Source organism: Gavia stellata, chromosome 12 (genome assembly GCF_030936135.1).
Source record: "Gavia stellata isolate bGavSte3 chromosome 12, bGavSte3.hap2, whole genome shotgun sequence".
Lineage (NCBI taxonomy): Eukaryota > Metazoa > Chordata > Aves > Gaviiformes > Gaviidae > Gavia > Gavia stellata.
Window position 1 is genome coordinate 12,793,681 of NC_082605.1, and position 24,590 is coordinate 12,818,270.

At 44.4% G+C, this 24,590-nt stretch overlaps 1 protein-coding gene across 2 annotated transcripts in view; it reads left to right on the forward strand.

The window, feature by feature from the left end:
- CHCHD6 (coiled-coil-helix-coiled-coil-helix domain containing 6) overlaps nucleotides 1–21,996 on the forward strand; it is a 113,072-nt gene extending 91,076 nt beyond the window's left edge. For both annotated transcript variants that reach the window (XM_059823316.1, XM_059823317.1), the window contains one exon: nucleotides 21,473–21,996. In XM_059823316.1, the coding sequence (XP_059679299.1) occupies nucleotides 21,473–21,496 (24 nt within the window). In that variant the 3' untranslated portion in view covers nucleotides 21,497–21,996. The remainder of the gene's footprint in view (nucleotides 1–21,472) is intronic.
- The last annotated feature ends 2,594 nt before the right edge of the window (nucleotides 21,997–24,590 follow it).

Sequence of the window (24,590 nt, forward strand, 5' to 3'; positions counted from 1 at the left end):
TAGCTGCTGGCATCTGTTCAGTGATGTAGTCACCTAAAGGGCAAAAAAAGAGGCTCTTACCGGTCCAACAGCTCTTGCCAGCAGATTAGAATCGGAAGTGAAGGAGAGCTTGTTGAATTAAAGCTGCAGTCATAATTTTAGTGTAGACCAAATGTATGTAGTTTGGCAGAATACCAGGGTCCTTACTTGTAAAAATGTGTCACAGGGTCTCTCAGGGCCATGGGAAGGTCAAGACCTCTATTGGAAACCTTGTGTCAGCTGTGCTACTTTCTGTGTCACAGGCTACTTTGGTTTGGCATAGACACAGGGTAAGAACTACTCCTTTCTGCAACATGTTGGATGTTTCTAATCCTTAAAGTGGTCAAACCTGGTCTATGTAGCTGGGGGTGATCAAGGTGATTGCAGCAAGAAGTGTGGAGGAGGCTGCAGGCTCCTCTTCTTCATATTTTCTTTTAGTATTATTGACTAGTGAGCAGCCTAACTCATCAGAGGAGATACCTGACAGCATCAGGACTCAATACCATATGATTGTCAACTAGAGAAGTACAGTGACCATGTTCAGAGTAGGTTGAGGTAGGCTCTACTCTGGAGAGAGAAGAAACCTAGAGACTGAGGAGGCTACATCTTAGTTCTTCAGAAATGCTCTAATAATGCTGGAATAACAAATTCTTTTGGTTGGAGAAAAAGTCCTCTTGTAGGAGGATCTCAGTGTTTATGCTGTCTAACTTCTTTCTTTGACTTAAAGAAAAAAGTAGTAGTTAAGACTTTCCAGTTGCAGACTGGTGAAATGGTATGTGTGAATGATAGAAGAATTGACTGCTGGGGTGGATGGATTTGGCCTTCTGTTCTGATTCTGCCTTTTTTTGCCAAAGGATCCATGTTTTTGGACTCTGAGGTGTGTTCAGTTGCTGTCCTTGTAACAGTTTGCTCACTATTTATGTGGAAGAGGTTGTGCATTTGAAGTGGGTGAGGAACGGAAACAAGAGCTGGCACTGTGCAGCTGATTTCTTCTCTGCAGTGCTACATATTCAGTTGTCAATTTTTTCTCTACTTTCTGAAAATTTTTGGTTTCTTGTTTTAAAATAGCTGCTAGAGAGAGAGGATTCATTGCCTATGAAAAGGATAGCTGGAGCCAAGTGGCAGATAGACCTTCCCTGGCTGTGTTCTTTCAGCTCCTCCCTGCCCTGAAGATTGCTCTGCTGGAGCTTTGATACGTCTGTCTGTGTACCCTGTCCTACGAGCAGCATTGTGTACACCATGGCTCATACACTGCAATCCTGACTGGCGTTGTTCTTCCTTTTAGGCCTTTCCTGAATAGTCAAGCTGCTCATTACCGACTGTCAGTTTTTTTCTGGAAAATTACATACCACCACACTCTTACCAGAGCAAGGTTGTGTGTACAGGGGAGCTCTGGATAACATGGTAATAAAAGCGCCTGAACTGTCTGCTTCAAGGTTGCACCGGTTGGTGCAGCCACTGAGGCTGTGCCAGTGCTGGGAGAATTCCTTGGGAAAGCAAACAAACTGCTACAACAATTCTGCCGTGATCCTATGTGACCTTGCTTTTGCTGCGGTGGGGAACCATTTCCAAAAAAGCAGTAGAAAGGATATGCCCAAAGTCGCTTTCATGTGTAACTTAGGGAATTCAGGATTTCACCCTGGGTCCCTAGAGGTAAAAGGCTGCTGTGTTAACCCCACCACTTCATCTCTTGCCAAGTCTGAAAATCCAGGTTCTTAAGAGGAGCTGTTACTTTTATGACCTTCATGCGTGAAACAGTTTCTCTTTTAAAATGTTTTTTCCCCTTTATCAGTTATTCATTGAAGAGTCTCTTTGCATCTGTAGAATTTTGAAGGGTAGCTATTATTTTACCGTTTTAATTTTCCCAGCTGTTCAAATAATTGTTTTAACCTCTCAGTGCCTGGAAATGCTTTTCAGATCCTGGTTGCACTGCATTGTATTTCTTTGGTTTCATGTTTTAAATTACCAACAAATATTTTTTCCCATTCCAGATGGTTATTCTCTGACTTTCTTCTCTATAGCTTTAAGGCTACATTGGTCTGAACAACACTCTGGCAGCAAGGAACTCATGAACTTTCACTTTCTGATACTGGCCTCTTACATCCTGTTTTTTTGGGTTTTTTGTTGTTGTTCTCCCCTCACCGCTCGCCCCCCCCCCCCCCCCCCCCCCAAGAGGAGCTCAGTACTTGCAGGTACCGTTAAGACCAGAACAAGCTGTGGTTATTCTGAAAGATCTTGCCACTGGCCTCTCTGGAGTTATATTTCACTAGGTATAGGGAAGGGGCTCTGACAGAGACAACAAAGCGAGCACAGAATACATTGTCTTCACACAGTTTTAACAGGTATTAAAGTCAAAGCATTAAACATGATAGTGGTTTCTCTAGCCCCAAGACAAGGCTGTGACAGCTGAAGACAAGGCAAAACTTCTCGCTGGTCTGGTAGGGGAGGCTGCTAATTGAGCTGTATGAGGCACTCAATACCAGCGCGGTGTTCCCAGCCTAGGGTGATGCTCTGAGGAAGAGGGCTGCACCTTTTGTGTCCTGTCTGGAGCAAAACACTTCCATCTGGGAGTACCTCCAGAGCAGCAATGTCTCATTTCATAGCATCAGTTTTCTTTTTTATTTATTTATTTATTTATTTATTTATGTCAATGAGTGTTGCTTTTCTTGAGTATGTCTTTAACAGTCTTGCCATAGGGACAGAGGTGGAATTTGAAAATAAATAATTATATTGTGATATTTTGGACATATTGCTGTAGTTTCTCTTGCATGCTTTTCTCATGTGTTCCAAAAGTGGCAAAAGGTGATTTATAATTCATCAAACTAAGCGTAAAACATCTAACTGCAAAACCTATCAATCTGATCCCATCTCTTTCTAGCCCTTTAATTAGGGAAGCCCTGCTGAAAAATGTACCCATCAGCTACTGAGAAATGGTGCATTCCTGGACCCTCAGTATAAATCTTGAGTTATCCAGGTGCCAAAATGCTGTCAGAACTGACAGATCTTAGAAAATACACCCACAGGCAGAACATTATCCATTATACTAGCACTGAGCAGTGGGCAGTAAGGAAAAATCAGCAGAGAATGTGTCTTTATCAACTTTAATTGGCTTTTCCCGTTGATAAAAATCAGTATACCCAGCAAGGAAGAGAACCTATCTAGCAGTTTGATCTTTCCATCCCAGAGCTGAAACGTGCAGTCCATCTCCACTGACGTGTGATGTGGACCTGTCTCAGCGCAGTTCCTAGCAGTGCGGTGGAGTCTACAACCCACAGAGAAGGCTGCCAGTCTGTCCTCGGTGAATGACCATGTTTAAACAAGTGTGAAGAATGAATTACTCTGGATAAGTTGGATTTCATCTGTGCTGTAGTTGCTTGAAATTTACTTCGGAGAGAACCAAACTTAGTTAAACTTTTCTTCTGGTCCTGGCTTGTAAGCGCTCCTGGATTACAACTGCCTGGGTTGTGAAATCAAGGATCTGGGCAATGGATATGCTGATACGAAAAAGAGACAGAGGACAAAGGAAGCAGCAGCTTTGCAAGAGTTGCAGGAAATGGCACACGTAGAGGTTTGGGGAAGAGAACAAGCTTCTTTTGGGTCATTTGGCACTGTAGGTTTATATGTAGCTTTGTATCAAAGACAAAGGAGACAGCAGCTGTGTGGATTTCTCCTGGGAAGGCTATTCTGCAGCCTTGTTGCAGCATCCTGCATTTACTGAACTATGTAACATGTTTCAGTTCTTCCTTGGTGCTGTTTACATCTATTGCTATTAGATTTATGATAGTGTTACTAGAGTAAATAATATAGTAAAGATGATTGCAAATCTATTACTATACTAAGTTTTTTTCTAGTTGATTAACAAAAACAACTAGGTTCTTTATTTATGATCAATTTGGTAATGTGTAGCACTTTCTTGCTAAATTCGGCAGGGTTTCTGAGAATGGCTTTATTTTAAGTTTCTATTCTGCTAAGTCAAACTCCCCTATCTTATTTCCATAAATATTGGAAGACAGAAGTACATCCACTCGTAAAAGACAGTTTAGTAAGTGAACTTCATTGCAAAAGTTTCCTTTCCACAGTCCCTGATGGTCTTAAAAGCCAGACTGCAAGACCATCATAGGGTTGCAATCATACAAATATCAGTTTAACCCTTGTATTCACAACTTTTTAAAACAAAATTTCTAAGTATTTGTTGTTCAGACAAATGAAGGAACAGCCCTGTGGCCAAAGCATGCTGCATAGGGAACCTTACTGCTATTGGCGCAGATCACTGATCTTTTAGAGAGTATCTGCCGCGCCATGGCAACACAAGTCGGTATTCTGGAAATGCTTGTCACCTAATCGATTGAACAGTGTTGAGAAGTGAGGGTGCAGCAGCAGGGTGGGCTGTGTGCAGGGTACGTACTCTTTGCCAGCAGAGCTCCGGTACACCTCTTTGCACGCTCTAACCACGGCGCAGACTTCCCCATCACAAGTGCAGGCTCTGCCCTAGCCAGGGTTGATGTAGTGCCTGGCACAGCTGGTTCCCCGTTGGGGTAAACTCTAGAGCCTGCCACAGTACAAGCTGTAAGAGTATGATGGACCTTATGGAAAAAAGTGTTGATTGCGTGGTTTTAAATTTTTTCTTTCTTACTGCTTATCATATGGCTAGGAGAAACATAGTGACTTTTTGTGTTCATCAGGTTCCTTCAGAAACTTGAGACAAGTGTGAGGGAGGGATAACAAAGTCCATTCTGTTCCCCTAATTTAATCTGCCTATTTACAAGCCCAACCCGTCAAGCATGTTGTCGCTGTTCTTTGCAGCAAGAGGAAGACTGAGGCTTTAAAAGACTTCTGAAGAATATATACAAATCCATGTGAATAGCCTAGAACATAATTCACATGGTTTCCATGGATGTGGGTCATACTTCAGTTTGGGCAATTCTATTGTGTTGATCCAAATGCCACAGCAGTTTTACCAGGATGCAAGATTCTTGACCATTGGCCCTAAACTCTGGTGTGGTGTTGCTGTCCTGTGTTAAACAGCTGTCTTGTGCCTGTGTGAAAGAAGGGATTCCTGTGTGCGGCCCAAAGAGATGGTAAAGAATTGTAAGACTTATTATGCATTATAAAATAACTCCAGATGAAATAAAACTGTGGAAAGAGATCAGGATTTTGACATCTTGCTTTGAGATGGCAAAACGCTTCTTTGGCCTAGAGTTATTAAAGGTGTTTCTATCCTTGATGTTTAGTTTGCCAAGTGTGCAGTGTAAATGTGGATGGACGGTGCCTGGCTCCCAGTCAATCATTCCCTAAATGCCTGATGGTACCTGAATGACAAGCTCCTCAGCCGCCTCCTGCTTAAAAGCAAGGCTGCGTGATTTTTCTGTTTCTCTAAACCATTTGCTCTCTTTAATTGAGGACTGTGAGCCATTGTGTGCATCGTGCCGCAGGATCCTTGTCGTGTAAGGGCCTTGATAAATACATATTGTATTGTCAAGTGTTTGTGGCTACTCTGCGGGTAGCGGTGGAGAAGCAAGCTGCATACAGTTAAGAGTCGTTGTGTCTCTGGGGTCAATAACAACAAGACGACACGGGATTGTGGGAAGAGGAGCCGGGATAGCTGCCTTCAGCATCACCTGCTAATAAACCAGCTATTTATAGATCAACTGAGGCTTTGTCAACTAGATTGTTAAATTAATATTTACATACTGGCTTCATTGACTTTCACTGAAAATCTCATTTGCATTAGTGCTTGGACAGAAGTGCGGCTTCCTGTGCTCCAGATACATGAGTGCGTTTGATCGGAGTCTGTGGTTTGCATTGTGTCTGTGAAACCATTCTTGATAGATTCTTGCCTTGCAAATCCTTTCCTCCCGTAGTGGCATTTCCCCATCTTTCTGTGCCTCTCATTTCTTGCAGGAAAGCTCACCTTTGTTCCCAAATGTCCGCAACTCATCATGAGGCTGATCTCACTAGAGAGGAGATGAGCAGCATTTCTGCATAGCAATTCCTAGTTAATCTCTGCCTCTCAGAGACAGACTTGAATTGTTGATGGCTTGTGGGTAATTTAATAACTAGCAGACAAATAGGATGTGTAGATTGTAGTAACTTAGCCCAGATGCAAAATCCCCCATCCCTATTTGCATCTGTTGGAATGAATTTTGTTATAAAGGTTTGCTTTTTTACATTTTAGCACCAGTGAAACAGCAGTGAGAAGAGTCGCTGCTCAGTGAAGCTGCGTTGATCACAGCAGGCTCCACACCTGGCTAAGCAGTTGCAATTCCCTGTGCGTGTGTGTGTGCCTTTCAAAAGGGAAGAGTAATCTACTTGCTAGATGTGTGTGTCTGTCTTTCATAGTCCTTGGACGACCTTGAACAGTCATTTAACTTGTGTTTATTTGCCCATCTCTACCTGGGCAGATATTACTTCTGTGGTTTGGAGTGCTGAGGTTGAATGGATGTCTTGGAAATGTTGTGGATGAAAAGTGTTACTGAAACGTAAGGTATTCATACTGTCTCTTCAGACAGCTGATTGGAGTTCAAATTCACCTGCCTGTCTTGCTGTTTCTTGCTTCAAAGCCGTTTGGACACCTGGATTGTGTGGGAAGTCGGAAGGCAGTAATAGCAGGGCTGTGATGCAGACAGGTGTCACAGCCTTCGCTCAGCTTCCACTTCTTAGCACTTGCAAGGCTATTGATAAGGTCCTGTTATGCTGGTATTGTGTTATTCTTGTATCTGTCTTTGGCCTGCGAAGGGTCTAACAGCATCTGTTTCTCTGACACCTCTGCAGGCTCTCTGGGCACCTCATTACTCTTTTAGGGAAGAGAACATTGCAATCCAGTTACTCTGTCCGCAGAGAGCAGAGCTCATCTTCCCGTGCCAGCCTGGTTACTATAAAGTTAGAGCTCAGAGAGTGGGTTGCAGTTTATCTCTCCAGGTGCTTGAGGCACATAATATTGCAACGATAATACAGTATGTGCTGAAACCATTCACCTTTTATTTATTCTTTTTAAGATAGCAAAGCCTCAATTTCTTCTCCTTCAAAATATCTCTTCTCTTGGCTCACAAGAGAGGGAGTGGGACCGGCCAGCTGTGAACACTCATCTGGGAAACCTGGAAGTCGGTTCCTTCGTATTTCCAAGTCTAGTGACTTGGCCTGTGCTCATTTCACCACTGCCTTTTCCATTTTAACTTTTTAATTCTTGCTGAAGGCAGCACCTCATTCTTACATTTTCAGATTTACCAGGTTTTTCTGCCTTCTGCTGCTATTCAGGGAAGATGGGGATGTGGTTTTCTGCAAAATGTCAAGGTCTCTTCCTGGAGAGCTGACAACATAGGTGTTTTATATGTACATGGGCTATTGGGATGAGACGTTCTTACTCAGAAACATTGGCGGAGACAGACAGACATTCCTCCTGCCACGGAGAGACAGGCAGGCACTCACTGTTGCCAAGCCTTGAAGTATTTGGCATGTTTTCTATTGCCCTAGTTTTGTGGAGTTGTTCCTGAAGTTTTACAAGCATGTGAGAATCTTAGTTCTGTTTTTTATTAAAAAAAAAAGAAAAAGGAAGGAATAAATAAAATAATCTAGCCCTCCTGCCTAGACAGCAGTGGTATGAGAATGTGACACAGGTGCTTAAAACCAGAAGGCAAATGAAATAACCCCAGTGCATTTCTAAACAATTTTGCAAGTCAACCTTGTGGTTTGGGGGGAGTTTCTGACTTCCCTCTTGGGTTTTGAATATGTGAGGAGTGTGCAGCGTGACTCATTTTCTTGAGTGAGGGAATATTTGCAGCTCTGCAAGAATTCACACATCTGCAGTGTCCCCTGCAAGCAATAACGAACTGACCAAAACAATCAGTCTCCCCAAATTAGAAGAGCCTTGCCTTTTTCCAATCTTGTTTGCATTCTAATTTGTGCTTTTTCGGTTGTTCCACTTTTCAAGCCTTCCTTGCAAACGGGAGGATCTCAGGCTCTTTAGTTTTAAGCAGAAGCCAAGATTTCATGTAAGAACATGATTCTGGGAAGTGGAGCTTTGACATTTTCATAGTTATGTCATATATCATCAGACTTCCATATGAACCGGCAACACCATTTATGCAGAGATGAATGTAATTATTCATGGAGGGGCCCTGTTCAGCTTTGTACCCCCTGATTGTTCTATAGAGAAGACCGACTGGCTCTGCAGGCCCATACCTGTGTCCCTCCATAGGCTTGCAGGGACACACTGTGCTTGCTGGCAGCTGCCTGCACACTTTCACATTGGTTCTATAGGCAGCCGTGGAGGCACGTGCTCCTGAAATCACCGATGAATTCGCAGGCACACGCTCACATCTCTGTGTTGCCTGAGTGGAGGGACACATACAGTCAGACTCCCACAACAGAAAGGTTTCCAATAAAGCTGAAACACAGAGGTATTGTTTGTCCAACTGCTGGCAAATGCACAGAGCCATTGTGTGGGTCCTGAAAGCTTTGGCGCTTTATTCTCTGCAGACTGAATGGCAGCTGCGGGTAATAATAACACAAGATTAAAAAAGCCAACATTATAGGGGCATTTACAACCTGCTGAGAGAGTGAAATCTCAGCAAGGCTGAGCTGTGTCTCTAGTGATCCTACGTTTTTACTACTTGATAAGGAAATGATGGGCAGCTCTGGAGAAATGGCCACCGCAGAGCAGATGAAAGGAGAGCAGGTTGTCTGTTCGAACGCTGCAGTAAGTAGAGTGGGACAAATGGAAAAGCTCTCTGCAAATCAAGTGACTGGCCTGTCCCCACCACGCTGGGTGGGCTGGGGGGTTCGTATGTGTGTTTGCACACCGGTGTTTCCTTCCAAGGCTGCTTGAAAAGCTAAGGCTGGCTGGTGTCAGTGGGGCCGGGCTTGGTTTGCGTAATTTGGAGCCTCGTGCTTGGAGGCCTTTGGTCTGCATCATCCAGGGGTGGTGCTTCGGTAGCCATCAGTAGATCCACTCAGGACCATTCACGTGTGAAAACGTAGCTGTGGACCGATCGTGGATAAGAGATGGTAGGATTAGCCTTCTGCCTGCAGGGGAGCAGCCAGTCTTTCCATGAACTTATATTTTGGGAGGCAATAAATATTGAGATTTCTGAACGCAAGTTTCAGTTTTAAGTCACAGTTATGACAACTACCTTACACAATTTAAGCTCAACTGACTGACAGCATCTTACATGTGGAATTTCATTATTTTCAAAACAAACAAAGAAACTCCACCCCACCAAAAAAAAGGCAATTTTTTAAGGGACAGTTCCTTATCTTAGAAGTCAAGTCTTTAATTCAGTACTGGTTCTAACAATTCTTTAATATAAATGTCTTATAAAGCTCTTTGTGTACATATAACTCTCTAAACAGGTTTAAAAAAACCAGCTTTGCTGTGCACACACAGGGAAGTTGTATTCGGTAAGCCAGAGGCGGAGTACCGGCCGTAAGCAACATCCTCTCAGGATATGCCTAGGCTGCAGAATAATGATGACATATCAAAGCCAGCCCTAACCTTGCTAGCTTGGGTATTTACAGCAAGCGAACCCTGGCAGTGCTGAGCCGCTGGAATATGTACCCACCTGTTCAGACAGGTTTTGCAGCTCTCTGCTACTCAGCAGGTTTCTTTAGCAGTGTCTTACAGATGTGACCTTGGTCTTTGGTATTAACAATGCAATGAGTGAAATGGTGGGAAGTATTTTAAAGTAATAAAACATGTTTTAATAAGAACGCATGCAACCTGGCTAGGGCAGGTGTGGTTTAATGGCTGTACTTTTCCTTTCTAAAAACATTCTCATCCATTCAAGTGTCTTGCTTTGCTTGTGCCAGGCAACGTGGTATGGAAATTGCTGGGCACTGGGTGTTGTTTCTTGTGTGGGACATTATGGGGATTCAGAAATCCAGACTGCTTCACAGATTCATTTACTTGGATTAATGAATCTGTCCCTGCCTCTGTTTCCCCCAGAGTAATGTGAAGTTACTTACATCACAGGGATTTATGAGCTTCTTTCTATATTAGCCGTTTTGCAGAGAGTGAAATTCAGCTTGGAGGGCTCTGCGGAAGGACCAAGTGTTTGAGTTCGTTCTGTTCTAATCCTGGCTACGGAAAATTGGCAAGTTCCTGCTTAAAGTCTCTTTAAACACAAAATATAAATACCCTCTGATTGCTTTTTTTCCTTGTCATCCTTTTTCTGTCTCCCCTTTTCTCTCTCTTTTTCCTTCCTTCATGTGTTTTGTTTTTGTTTTAAATGTTACCTGTCTTAAAGTGCACACTGTTTGGGTTGGGACCTGATAGCTCCTCTGCGCTGGCACAGACCTGAGGAAGGCAGCTGTGGGCTTGCTTTGTGTCTACAGGTTGCAAGTATGAAATTAAATGTTTGTTAGTGGTAGGGTCTTTGTGGGAAGAGGGTGTAAAGAGGTATTGAGTGACACTAGAAAAGAATGGTTTAGGAGGGGGGAAGAGAGGATGTAGCTAAAACTAAATATGATGCTTGCTTTTTGCCAGAACCTTTGCAGCAGAAGCATGGATATATTCCCAGTTGACAGGTCCCTCATCTCTCTTTTCCCCCTCCCTTGTCTCTCTCCCCCTCCGGGGCTACTGTTTTAGGATGAGTTGGTTCCAAATAGACAATACTTTTCTAGCAGATAAACGGACACCTAAGCAGCTGCACTGGTATCTATCATGAACAGACATGCTGCACAGTGAGGGAAATTACAAGATGGGACCAGCATCATTTGTCATATTAAAAAAAAAAAGAAAGCTCCCCCTCCACTTGAGCAGCGTCCACAAGACAAGCGAACAACACACTTATAAACTGTCTCTTTCTTTTCCAATCTCTCCATACGTTTTCAAACGCTCCCGTTAAACATCCCATGTTTAAGTCCTCTTTGTAAAGGATGTGTTTTAGACAGGTGGAAGCAGGTCTCTGTCCTGACACCGACGCAGGGCTATAAATTTGCAGTGGAGGAGATGGGAGGTAATTATTTAGAAGGCTTTTGAGACTTATTCCAACGTCTGGTATTCTACGAGGGTACCCTCTGAAGAGGGAAGGGGACAGGAAGGAGCTAGAGAAATGCTGAGCTTGTTTTTTACTTGGTAAAGTTTTTTAATTTTGAAAGAAGGATTTGGAATTTACACAGGAGGAGACATTGATCGGGAAATAAAGATGCATCTCCCAGTGTTCGCCGTTCTCCTTTTGTTTGCTCAGATCCATGTTTCAGGTTGTAGGGCATCTTATCTGCTGTTCTCTTAATTGCATTGGTTATGTTGGGTGCCGGTGGGCAGTTGCTCAGAGCAAATCAGTCTTGCTGAAATACGGACTATGACGGCTTCTGGATCAGGGCTGAGCATGCAGCTTCACACAGGTTGCTGCCTGGGTGTGCCTGCGGTTGGGCATCTGCACGTAATTGCATGACTGAACGTCTCCATGGCCTCCCAATCCATCCACAGCCTCTCTGTTCCAGTTCGCATGTTGTGCCTGGAGGGAACACTCAGCGCTCTCCTGCCGAGACTGCTCATTCCCCTACCCAGTGCTCACGCAGCAGGCAGGGCTTCCCTGCTCCTTGGCTCCTTGATGTTGTAAAAGGGGAGTGGAAGAGTGAAATGTTTAGGGTTCCTTGGGTGACTTCTGAAACCTCTACCTGAGAGGTGTAGTTGAGTCATTTGACTGTCTCAGTTCAGGTCATGAACATCTCAAAATGCCTGTTATTTTTCTGTCTGGTTGCCTGAACTTGGTAGAGGATTGTCTAATTGCAGCTTGGTGCAGGCCAGCCAAGCAGACTTCTCTTCCTTGTGATCTGATTAGATCTTGCAGCTCCTGGGACCAGATATTTCAAGATACTTAAAGACTGGCAAGAGTTAGACATGTAATTAATTCTTTAAAATCTGATAACTCAAATACCGTAAATGCTCAGTCAGCAATAAGCAGAAGAGTTGCAGAAGAGTTGCAGTACTGAGTCAAATAGGCTGATTCTGCTCAAAGATATTTCAATTTCTGGTTTTGTGCCTGGGCGGTGGAGGTAGTCCCCCAATACAATTTTTTTTCTTTTTTTAATTTACCTGTAGGCTGTTTACTGTGACCCCTGTCTTTGCGAGGTGTTTCACAAAAACAGGTAGAAGTTATATCGCACATCTATCTGCAAACAGACATGAGAATTCCCCGTCCTCCCATGGCTCTATCATTGCTGATTTTTGCCTCTTCAGCCAGAAGGAAAGGAGAGCGACATCTACACCCATACGGGCGAGATGAATACAGCTATCACACAAATAAAATTACTGGCTGCCGAATAGCAACAGCTTAATGAAAATGTGAACTGTTAAACAAATAAAGCCAGTCAAGCTCATAATACTTCTGCATGGAATTTCACTGTATCACTGAGCAGAAATAGAATTAGGCATAGAAAAAGGGTATCTGGAGAAGTCTCTGCCTGCCTCTGCTTGGTATATGAAGCTGGACTAGACAGGAGTGAGCCATACCTTAAATGTGGACATGCTACCCCGACTTGGAGAGGAAACCTCTTTATCCAGTGCAGGAGCCTGCTAAAGCAAGGCAGAAAGGGACAAACATAAAGCACTAGATTTCCTCTGAAGTCTAAATGCAAATTGTACAGAGGGATGGATCCCTTGAGAACTGTGTGAATTTTTTTTTTTTTTTTGCATTTCTTTAGCATCTTCTGCTGGTGAATAATTATCGTACCTCTGTGTGGTTGGTAAGTAGCATTACTCTTATGTACAGAAAGGGAAACTGAGATGGGGATTTATCTGCAGCTGCTGGGCAAAGTTGGGAGAAGTGTAACAGCAGAGCCTAGGACTCCGGCTCTTCCCTCCAGGCAGTGCTTGCCTTCCTGTAGTGCATGGGAAAGCTGCAGGGTTTAGTAACACTCGCAATTGGCAGGTGAAATCCCCAGGGTAAGAATTTAACAACCCCTATTGAGGTCCCATCTCAAAGGCACAGTGCCATAGCTGCGGGGTTGTGAAGTGTTTTCAAGCAGCAATTTGCACTCTACCCAAGGACTGGACTTTACTGTGCTTCCATCGTCATGAAAATTCCTGGAGTTAGACATGCTCGTTAGAACTAGTGCAGGTTAATAATCTGTTCCAGGATGAGATCTGGAAAGGCAAAATGCAGAATGTAAAGTTGGGACCAGCTTGTGAAGAAGCCCTGCAGCCAAGGAGCAGCTGTATCTGCCTCCAAACAAAATGACATCCTCTCTCCCTGGCTTCTCTGATCTGTCTGTGTTCAGCTGTGAACAGTCAGAGGCAAGGGATGGGATGGGGTGATCCCTAGTTCAGAGGACAACTGGGGTTGCTCTTTCTATGTCCTGTCTCTCTTTTCCTCCACCCCCACCCTGATGGCATTTCTTCACAAGAAAGCATGTCTCAGCTAGGCTTGGTCTCAGACTTGTGTGGAGTCACTGGTGTATTGAAGGTGTATTGTGTCTGGGTCACACAAAGCTTTAATGCACTGTGGAATTAGTTACATCGTAGGAGTTTATATTCTAAGTGTCTTTATTTTTCTGGGTGACCTTGTGAAATTTCCTTGCACCAAATCTGTATCTTGCAGTCCTGCTGCCTTTATCTAATTTGTTTTCTTGTGTATGTTACTGACATCCAGTGAAGTGTAATTTGTTTGAGAAGTGGCACTTATAACAAGGATCCTGCTAGTAATCCCTGCATTGAATCCCTATATACACAATGTTCCAGGGATAATTAAAGTCACAAACTTCAATCTTGAGGGATGCACAGGGGAAACCTATCCTGAAATGAGGCTTGGCTGACTTTTCTACTTCCAGTGCTTTTTAACAGTAGGATTTGCTATTTTTGTTCCAGGAATGAAGTAGATTTAGGTGGAAGTCTGACATCCTGAATTTACACGTCCAAACAACAGTGTTCATCAGTCAGTATTCGTACTGTATCCTTTCTCTACCCCTTCTCTCTATTAATTTTCCTCAATAGTCTGCAGGGATCATTTGCCAGCCTGATTCAAATTCCTGCACTTTCCTGGTGTCTTGTTTTATAACATCTTGCATCATGTACTTTCCATTTCTGTAATCCATTTAATCCGAAATACTGGAATGGCTTTGCAGGTATTTATTGCATTTCTTTCTTCCTTGTGTTAGGAGGTAACAGGTCATTTATACAACTTAATCCAAAGTCTCTTGGCTTCTGGGATTATTTTTTCCTTTTATTTTCCCACTGATTATCCTGGGGGCTGGTAGCAAGAGCAGGAATTAGAATATGGAGAAGTTGCCTTTATTTGTGTATGCTGTTTCATTACATTGTGCTCGGCTTGGCAGTTTAGCAGTTAAACCCCTGCAGTCGATGTCCCCCAGCAATAACATTACTGTTGCCTGTCCTTAGCTTTTGGAAGCATTGGGCTTAGAGTTTGAAATAATGAAATGCTGTTGCATCAGTAAGTGGTTTTCCATTCCTTTTGGCTCTGGAAACGGATATTCACAGTTGGGTGAAGTTCATTTTAATCCTCACAAAACCAGAGCTGGATTTGTACAAGTTGTTGTTGTTCTGCTTTAGAAACACTCTGTGCCTTCTGGATCCCTTTATCCCTACCAGGGGCTAATCCACAAGCTTGTGAAACACTCAGGGTGATTCCAGTTGTGGGATGCAGGGATGGTGTTATCTCCTTTTCCTCCTGCATTGTCTTCTCTTGCTTCTTCCAGAAAGGCGCGATAGTGTTTGTAGTGTATACTTTCTGATGTGTATAGATAGTGGGATGTAATTATCTTCCCCTGAGATAGTCATTATGCTGGCTGTAAAGAGAGAGGGTCACAGTCCTAATGGGAAATGATTTTAAAGCAATCTTGACCAAGTCTAGTGGAGCCATTTCAGACCACTTAAAACTCAGCCAGTCCTTCACAACACTTGTGATATGTCCACTTTATGCGGTGAGAGGCAATGGGACTAACACTTGTCGAGGGATAAAGAAAATCTATGATAAACTGCAGCATCGGCTTTGAGCAAGTGTTGCGTGCTGCCACAGGGGAAAGGCACCAACAGAGCCCAGTCTTGAGTATTATTGTTCTTGATACTGATTTGGAGATACGCAAGGCACTCGCAGAAGCATTAAGCCAGTAGTCATGAAATCCATCACCTTGGGCTTCCTGTGCTGCAAAAGCTGCCCCTCTGCCCCCAGCCTTGATTCCTGCAGAGGCGAGAGGATTGCTCCCATTTCCCAAGCAGGTGGCTGGGCAGATAGTGGCACAGTCCCCGGATCAGAGCCAAATTGCTGGCGGATGCACTAGTGGTTTACCTGGGAAGTTCAGGCTTCAAAAGTGCACTGACTTACAAGGCAAATTTGGTCAGAGGTTGTTTAATAGCAAATACTACTTTGTGTTATAAGACTTTAGAGGAAGACAGACTTCAGCACCCTTTGGCATGTGGTGGAGTTGTAGTCAGTAGCAAGGTGAGGAGAAAGACTTTGGCAGAGCTGGTGGAAGGTGGCAATCAAGCAGTTGTAGGTCATATTGAGGGGCACTGGCAGGTCTGTTGGAACCAGCCCAGGACTAAAAAGCAGACGCCACTTCACATAAGCGATTTTCTATATTTCAGTCCTTTCAGAATAGCCAGGGCTGTGCAGGTTAGCGAAGCTCTAAGCTAGTACTCAGGAGAGCAAGAATAACCAGTAGTGAAAGGCTCCATGTCTGATTTTCATCCTTTGAGCTCCTCTGTAATGTTATTGGAAAACAAAAATTGTTTAAATAATGGAACAGACCCAATGAAATTGTGCAGTGATGCAGAAGGGCTGAGGAAGGGTTATTTCCTTTCTTTCTACTACTTTTCTCCTCCAGCCTTGCCTCCCAAACGTGGGTGGAATCTGCATGTCAGGCTCTCGCAACATCAGCCTGGCCTGGCAGCTTTTCTTAATGGTGAGAATGAGATTAAATGCAATTAATATTGATTAGACAAAAACCGCCCTCGGTTTGTATGCCGATTAATTAACAGCCATCCTTTCAGCAGTGGCCCTTTGTAGAGCGGTGTTTGTTCCTCCTGGCCCCGGTATTTTCTAGCGCATGTCCAAAATCAAAAGTGCTGAGCATGTTCCCTACTGCGATGTCTGGGGCTACCAGCTGAGCTGGGAGATGCAGCCCCCCAACCGCGATGATTTTTTGTGCAGTCTAGTAACTGCAGAGCTGCTCAGTCAGTGGCAAAACATTTCCTGTTAAGCAAGGCTAATGACAGGAGCTCTCTGCGAGTTAGAAGAATGATCAGAACAATTGTCTGGAGGAAATCAATGTTACAACGCATGAACAAACAGGTGAGTCTCAGAACAGCTAGAGATTAGTTGTACTACTAAATAACTTCATATTTGGGTGATGCAGAGCAATGGGAGGTGTCAAGGCAGAGTAAAGCCAATACTGTGTTGGCTCTTGTGAGTCAAAGGAGAGTGAGGAGGGGGGAGAGGAAACCAGAAAAACTGTTACTGTTCCTTGCACTTTGTTGGTGGGACATGTAGACCAGGGGACTTCCACGTGAAAGCACTTTCTGGGGTGTTCTGACAATGCATCTTGTGAGTCTCTTGAAAGGCCCCTTTTCTGCTGTCAAGCCAGCTTTGAAGACACCATCTGGGGAAGTAGCCAGGAAGTCACTGGGTGAACTTCTCTGCTTTGCAAAGCTATTAACACCAGTACACAGAAGAGGGAAAACAAAACTCTCTTCATAGCTTTTTGAATTAATGTTTTTTGTTGCTGCTAGGCATACTCCTGCCCCTTCTTATTCCAAACCCAAGGACAGCAACTGTTGGACTCCTGAAGGATGAGAGAGACAGAGAGGCTTTTCTGTGCAATAACTATATGGCGCAGAAATGCTGTGATCCATTACTCAGCCCAGCTGCTCCACAAAATAGCCGATACCCTGAATGTAACAGAACAAATTGCACATAACCAAAAAATACCTAAAGCATACATCAAACCAAAGTGACTCAAATGTCCCTTGCAGCACTTTGGGGTGCTAATAGCCCCGCAACAAATGCATGATCCAGTGGAAAGGCCTTGAACACTCATCTTAGGACAGGTCAAGATTTTTGTATTTCATTAGTGCCTCTTTCCAGACTAACTGACATGAAAAAGTTGTGCGGTCACGTTACTGAAGTCTGCTGTGTGCCAGCAGGTATTTTGGTTTTGAGAGAGCTGCCTGCACATGGCAGGGAACTAGGAACTACGGAGATTAATTTCTACTTTGTCACTGACACTCCAAATGCACCAAGTCATTTATCATGGGGATCTGCTTTCTGATTTCTTATAGCTACACAGTGCCCATATGTGCGAGCGCCGTGGTGCAACTGCTTAAAGGGATATTAGAACAAAGGTAAGGCACTCGCTGGAGGAAACTTGCAGGATTTACCCCGTGAGACTAAAGGCTGGTTAAATAAATATGTCTTAGCACAGCTGAGACTTGGCAAACAGTGTCTCTGGCAGACAGTGAGGGAGGAAGTTCTTCAGGGTCTGGGCTTTCAAGGAGGGAGATTCCTCCACTGGCTGTGAGCTTCCGGTGAGGCCGAGAGCCGAGGCGCAGAGCTAGCCAGTGACTGCGGGAGGCGGAGAGGATGCTGCGGACTTGCCAGGCAGCCCCGAGCTCCTACACTGGGATGTAGAGTGACAAAGAAGGAAGAGGAGGAAGACAAGAGCACAGTGCATTAGAAAAATCTTGCTGAGACTTGCTTGCCCTGATCCTGGTTCCAAGGTCTTAGCTCTCTGTTACAGGAGAAGGACTGTGTTGGGCGTTGACTGGACTCCCTTCTCAGCAGGAGTGAGATGTGTGGAGCAGACCTACTTGCAAAGGTCGACCCTTTCTCCTCACTCAACTGGAACCAGAACTGGAAAGCTACTGGCTTCCCCACAGGTGCTGTAAAGTGATGGGCTGTGTCAGCTGAGCAGCCAGCCAATTTTGACTGCTCTTAGTTCCCGAGTGGGGTCTCATGGTGGAGGAGGAGCATGGGTTAGTGGCTCAAGGTCCATCTTGCCAGGAGAGGTGTGGAGCAGAGGGCTGCGTGCCCTCCAGCTGAGTTTGCTGTCAGGGCTGAACAGATTGCTATACCTGTTTGCTGCAGCCACAGCTGTGAGGAATTGCCTTTGTATGGACACTGTATTCATATGTAGAGGCACTGAGCTGGAGCTCATTGAGACTGGAACCTGGTGTCTACCTGACATTGCATTGGCAGGAGCATTAAAAATAATCTACCCTCACTGTGCAAGAAGGGCACTGTCCCTTCTCATTAGAGTGAGTGTATGGTGCACTCTCCAAGGCTGCTTGTTTGCTGAGTTGTTCTTCTGCTAACACTGCAGCAGAGAACAGTTAATGCCAATTGTGGGGCAGTTGTTTCGTGGTGAGGCACCGAACTTCTTCAGGCTGAGCCTCAACTCGATTAATTGGGAGTATCCTGTCATGTGGAAACAGCTTGTGATTGCAAGCTGCCTGGACTTGTTGCATATCCACTTGTCCGGTGCATATGCAATGGCAAGGGTGTGTAGGAGAGGTAAGGTTTCTCCTTCCCTTTTCTGGCTCCTTCTGCTCAAGGTAAGTGTTGTAGCAACCTGGTAGCATCTTGCAGGGAGGATTCCAGATTGGAAGGAAATGAAGGGATGCCAAATCTGTATCGGCATGGTTGCAATGCTAGGTGGAATTAAGACGCTGTTGTAAATGGTTAGCTTAGCAAAGAGTGGGTTTAGCCTTAGAGATACGGCATCCTTCTATGCTATTACACAGCATGTGAGACATTAAATTGATGCAACTGTGCTTTTTAAGTAGTTAGCCACAGGTTTATGAACTGATGGCCTAGGAACAGTGAAAGCAATTATATGCATATTCTAACAAGAATAGACTTATATGATGGGCTAACAGACCACGAGGCCTACAGAGCTTCCACTGTGCAGTGTGCAATGGCTGTGTGATGCTCTGCAGTAGCTGGCAGAGGAGACCTCTGGCCTCCAGCATTGTTAGCTGTTAATCGTGCCTGCACCACACAGCATATTCTGCAGAAGATCCAGAGGAGCACAGGTTCATAGCCAGCCAGAGACTGTACTCTGGTTTCACTTTCTTTGTAAATTGAACCTTAGCAATATTAGAGAGTTCAGGATGGTAGTGGTCTACACTGGCATGGCAAATGCTGCAAGATCTGGATTGGCATCTGAGCAGGAAAGTCTGAAACAGCTGGGAAAGTCATCCCTCTGTGCAGGCTGTTGTGTACTGGGAGTGTTTCAGTTCCCAAAAAATGCCAACCCTATAACCTGCATGAGCACTCCATGCCCCTGATGAGGGAGGGGACATTAATTAGTTGCTCCATCCAGCATGGGCTGGTCTTAGATGTAATTGTATCAGGCCACTATTGGGAGCAGCATGGGCTGATATACAGTATCATTACCTCCATCCTTTGTTCACAGAAGCTTCCCTTGGTGAGAGCTGTGCAGCAGGAAATTGGTGTCTGGCCTGTCTGGCAGCCCATCAGCTCTGGGTCCAGTGCTCACTGTGCAAAAGATTTTTAGAAAGTTTAGTCATCCAGAGTGAGATGGAACCTGATGTTTTTGCACAAGGAATGTTTGTGAGCCTCCAGCTCAATGCGTCCCCGGTATGTGGCTAGGTGAGGCTGGAAAGAATTGATTGAGGTTAAGTGCTGGCTGTTTGCATTTTCTCCTGAAATGAGTAAAAATATGTAGTTATGATTTTGAACATAAAATTGTGTAACTATGATATTCTTTAAAATGACTTTAAAGAAAAAGATGTTACTACCTTCCATAAGGGTTAACCGCAGAGTGGCCGCATCAGTGGCTTTTTCACAAAATGCAGCATTCCTCGACACTTCACTGAAGTGTTACAGTGTGAATACAGGAAATTACTTTATTGCAAAATTGATTGTGAGTTGTTGCCGCTTCGGTCATTACAATTTGTGTGAGTGCTATTGGAGTTTTTAAAACGTATTGCTCTGTGCAAAACTTTCAAGTCACTAATGATGAGAAAAATTACCTGGGAAATTAGAGTCAGTTGAGTAATATTGATGGTTCATTTGTCAGATTTCTGGATAAGCTTTGTCTAAACAATTTGGCAAACAATTTTCTCTTTATTCTTGAGTCCTTTGAAGCTTTTCCAGTTCATTGTTGTTAGAGATGGGGCTGTCTTTGGAGATGCATGGTCAATGTAGACTGAATATGCTGACCTTGCAGGTGTTAGGCAGCGAATATCATCAGCCTGCTATGCAGAAGTAGCCCAAATGACATCCTCACCTTCTGACAGATATTGCCAAGTGGGCTGGCGTCATTATTTTGTGATGTTCTCCTTTCTGATTCACATTCAGGGAAGCACAGCTTCTCTCCTAAGAAATGCTAGTGTCTGGAGAGTAGAACTGAGCTCAAATCCAGCCCTAGTGAAAATGGGTGGCGAGACCACATGCAGTTAACTATTCGGTTGTCTTTCTGTAGTTGGCTTTAGCAGGGGCCTCTAAACATGTCCACTCTGCAGAATGGAACTGCACCTATCCAGGGTATAAGGAAAAAAGTAATGTGTTGATGCGCTCACCCTATGCAATTCTGCTGTTCATGTAGCTACACCAGCAGTTCATTGATATAAAGATGCCATTGCTGATGCATGAGAGCTGATTAACTAGGTTTTGAAGTAGGGTCCAACATCGATACCCCAGATCCTCAGAGAGGTGTTATAGTGGTGCCAGCTGTGTTCTCATCCACTGCTGATGGCATTGTTGGTTTGATTTCTTTGACTTTATAGGAATGGTAAGATAAAAATAGGAAGAGACCATAGCAGGCTCTGCAATCTCCATCCTAAAAAGGTCGAAAGCCTCCTGTTTTTTCTACCTCTCAGAAATCCACAGCTTATATGCACATACCTGCAGATCTGAGGATGTATCACTTAGAAAACAGGAGATTGCTGTGGGGAAAAAGCAGGCATGATTTTGCTTTGAATTTTAGGAGGGTTTGGGTCTTAATAGCATAAAGGCTGTCAAATGTGTCAGGAGTTAGGGCAATCTCCGAGTCTCTCTCTTTCTTCTTCTCCCCTTTTCAGTGCTCACTCTTATGTTGATCCTATTCCAGGATGAGTGAGTAGTGTGTGCATGTTTGATGGCAGCTCATCAAAGTGCTCCTGTGCCCTGTTGAGGCTGGGACTTAGCGTGGAGCTACACTTACTCCTGCGACTGAGCTCCTCTGGGGCTTACCTGAGACCATGGCCTTTCTCTCCTGCTGTAGGCCATGGGATTGATAAATCCTAATCATTTGCAACTGACCATATATTCTTGCTCACAGAAGCAGTCTTGCTTTTGATATCATGACCTGCTATCTTGCTTCTACAGTCCTCTGTCCCCTTCAGCGTCTTGTGTTTTACAGCAGGCGAAACCTGATGATTTTTCTGTGAGATTTTCACCCGGCCAACATTACTCCTTCATTTCTGAAGGAAACAGTCCCATGTCAACAGCTGCATAACTAACTTGCTGCCTTTTCCTTTGTCTCCTTTTTCCTCCAGGAGCTGTTAGTTAATTCTGGATAAACATCAGCCACCAAAGAGCAGAGGACAGGGACCACAGATGCCCTTGGAAGCCCCAGCATCCTTCTGGATAGACACTGACCAAAACCAGTGCCTTCTGCCCTTCGCGGTCCAAGACAACGACATTATTCCTCTTCTAATTGCCTGCATGTATCAGTCTCAGTGGATGTTCCTGGAGTTGGGAGGAGGGTCCCGGGAGAGGGAGACACTATTGTTTCCTTTTTTATTGTATTACAGTCTAAAGAATCATATTGACCCCAGGTGCTTCCAGCACAGCTTGTAGCTTGGAGGCTTGCCCAACACGAGCCTGGTTCACCCTGTGCTAGCTTTGGTTTCACCAATCCACATCTGAGTTTCAAGAGCTGTTATCTTTGTCCATTTGCTCTGAAGGAAGGGGTCCGAATTATTTGGAAGTAACCCTGACTAGCTTGTTAGGATTAACTGTTCCTAGCATGCTCCCATCAGCAGGTTACATCAGCAGGCGTGTTTCTTCCCTTCCAAGGTTCCCTCCTAAACAATAAAGTGTTTAATGGTCACTCTGTGTGTGAGATACTTTCAGTTCCATGAGTTTGTAAATTGCTGTCTTCTGCCTACTACCGATGCCAACAAAAACTCCAAACAAGTGTGAGGAATAGAAATATTTCAAGTCACAGTTTATAAATCACAAAACTTGTTCGTTTTGGTCCTGGGCTGAATGACTTTGGCTTGTTTCAAAGTACTTGGAATAGTGCAGAGTCCTGGCTGAAGGGAACTGGTGTTGGTGAATCATACTGAAAAACCTTTGCCTGCTGAATGCAGAGCCCGAGTTATCTTTCTTTGCAGCAGCTCTTGTGTGCGGTACCTGTTTTGTCTGCCATAAACCACCATCCCTTTCAGCCTTGTGCTCTGTTCTGAGCCCTCTTCTTGTGGAGCCGAGGGACAGTGCGAGCTGTGTGCATCTGGCATTTCATCCTCGTAGAGGTAGGTGCGGCAGATTTGCAGAAGACCTGTCAGCAAATCAGGGGAGCAGGTCTAACTTGGTAACTTGATTTCCCTTCTTTGGCTAAAGCTTCTCCTCTGGCAGCGTTTGCTGCTCGTGTCCTCTCTGACTGTATCTGACAGTTGATGAAGAATGTGAACGTGGATTTTTGGAGGTCATGTCAGAGTTTAATGTAGTGTTTATGAAAATGGGTGAGGGAGACTGAGAATTGTTTTCTGTGTTGCATTCTGCTTCGTCTCTTTTTTCTTTAGGTAGCAACTTAGTGCTTTACATCTTCATTAAAGCAACAAAATGCCTTTCCTTCTTGTGGAGAGCTGATGCCACAACCCTCTTCCTCCTCAGAAGCAATGGCAGATGATGCCACAACCCTCTTCCTCCTCAGAAGCAATGGCAGATCTTGCAAAAATTCCAGCTTTTTATCACTGTGCAGGTCAAATTTGCTGTCCCCAAGGGAGGAAGGGCAAGTAGGACACTTGGTGCCCTCAGATCTGTTTGTAGTGGTACGGGGTGGACTTCTGCTGCTGTGCCGGCTTTTGGATCTGCTTGAGATAGCCAGGTTCTACAGATCCGCAAAACTTCTGACTCTGCATGCGGAAATTTGGAGCACCAAGGTCTATCCCTGACTAGATTTTAAATTATTGTTGGTGTGAAGAGAAAAGTACCTATTTTGTCTCTTCCTCATTTTCCTCTTGCCCCTATCCAATGTAGCCTTGGCATGAGTAATTTGCATGTCATTATTTCAGCTGCCCTAAATTGGGGGGGACTATGATGCCAGGGCTGATTATTTGGCGGCACTGGACAATTTTCTCTGTTAGGCAACTGCAGTACATTTCCATGTTCTTTTATAATGAGCTTTATTTACCAAATTGGCAATTCCTCTGTTGAGAAATAACTGATTACAGCATTCAGGGAGTTGCTGTCATCTCAAGATATGCAGGTGTCTGTGGAACATAAACAGATGTGATCGTTCAGACAGTGAACTTAATTGATAAGAGGGTAGAGGGAAAAAAATCAGCTATAAAATCATAAAAGTAACATCTCCAGCTAATGTTGGCCAGGTGCATTGCGGCTGTTTTGCAGCCCAATAAGGACAAAGTGGCACTCTAAGGCCATCCAGTACCTCCAGATGAGGGACTGCTTGATTATTAGCTGAAAATATACCGCTTGCGTGTTATCACACTTCAGTACTGGCTTGCCTAACTCTCAGCCTCTGGTAGTCTCTGAGGACAGACATTAGTTCTTCATGTAGCCTTGAAGTGGGAAACTCTTCTGTCCTGCCACATTGGGTTTGATTTTTAACTTGCTCTGTGATGAATGTCTACAAACTTCTTGGTGATCGTGTGTGTGTGGATTGTGGTCCCATCTGCCTTTTGGGCAGTCCCTTTCCTTTGGCGTTTTGTAGTGCCCAGGAGCAGTTTGTTGCTGCTGTTGCCCTAATCATCAGCTCAGATATCTGAGCTTGGGGAAGAAAAAGATGAGCAGAGATGTCGATAGGAAATTGCCAAAGATGAAGTTCAGTTTGCAGAGCCTCAGGACCATCTGATTAAAAAATGTACAGGTAACACAGCTTCTCGAGTGAGTGTTTTCTCTCCCCCCCCACCCCCCCCCCTTCTTTGCTGCTCCTATACTGCTGAGGACCTTGCAAAGAAGGAAGAAGCCCTGCGTCTTCTCTTAGGCTTCCTCTCCTTATGTTTCTCCTTGACTGCTTGTTGTATATTCGGAGCATGAATTTTTTTCATGCAAGATTGTGACAGCAGGTGTCAGTTACGCTCCAAAGTGGCAGAGATCATTATTCCTGGAGCCTGGTGTCCAGCGTTGAATAGATGTCCTTATCACACAGCTACTGTCACAGTTGGCATTAATGGGCAACTAGGACAGCAGGGTAAACAAGGTCTGAATCTATTGTAGAAGCTGAATTGGAGGCAGTTTCCTCCAAAGGCAAGTTTGAGGTAGGGTAGAAGCAGCCAGCCATGCTGCTGTCTGTGCTGCATGTGCTGGATAAAAAGGAGCTCTTTTGTGTCCAGGAGTATCTCTGACCTGTTTCACCTACTAAAACCACACCTGCCCAATGCCAGATGCAGTTCAGGCACAGTGCTCCATTCAGCTGAACAGCTGCGT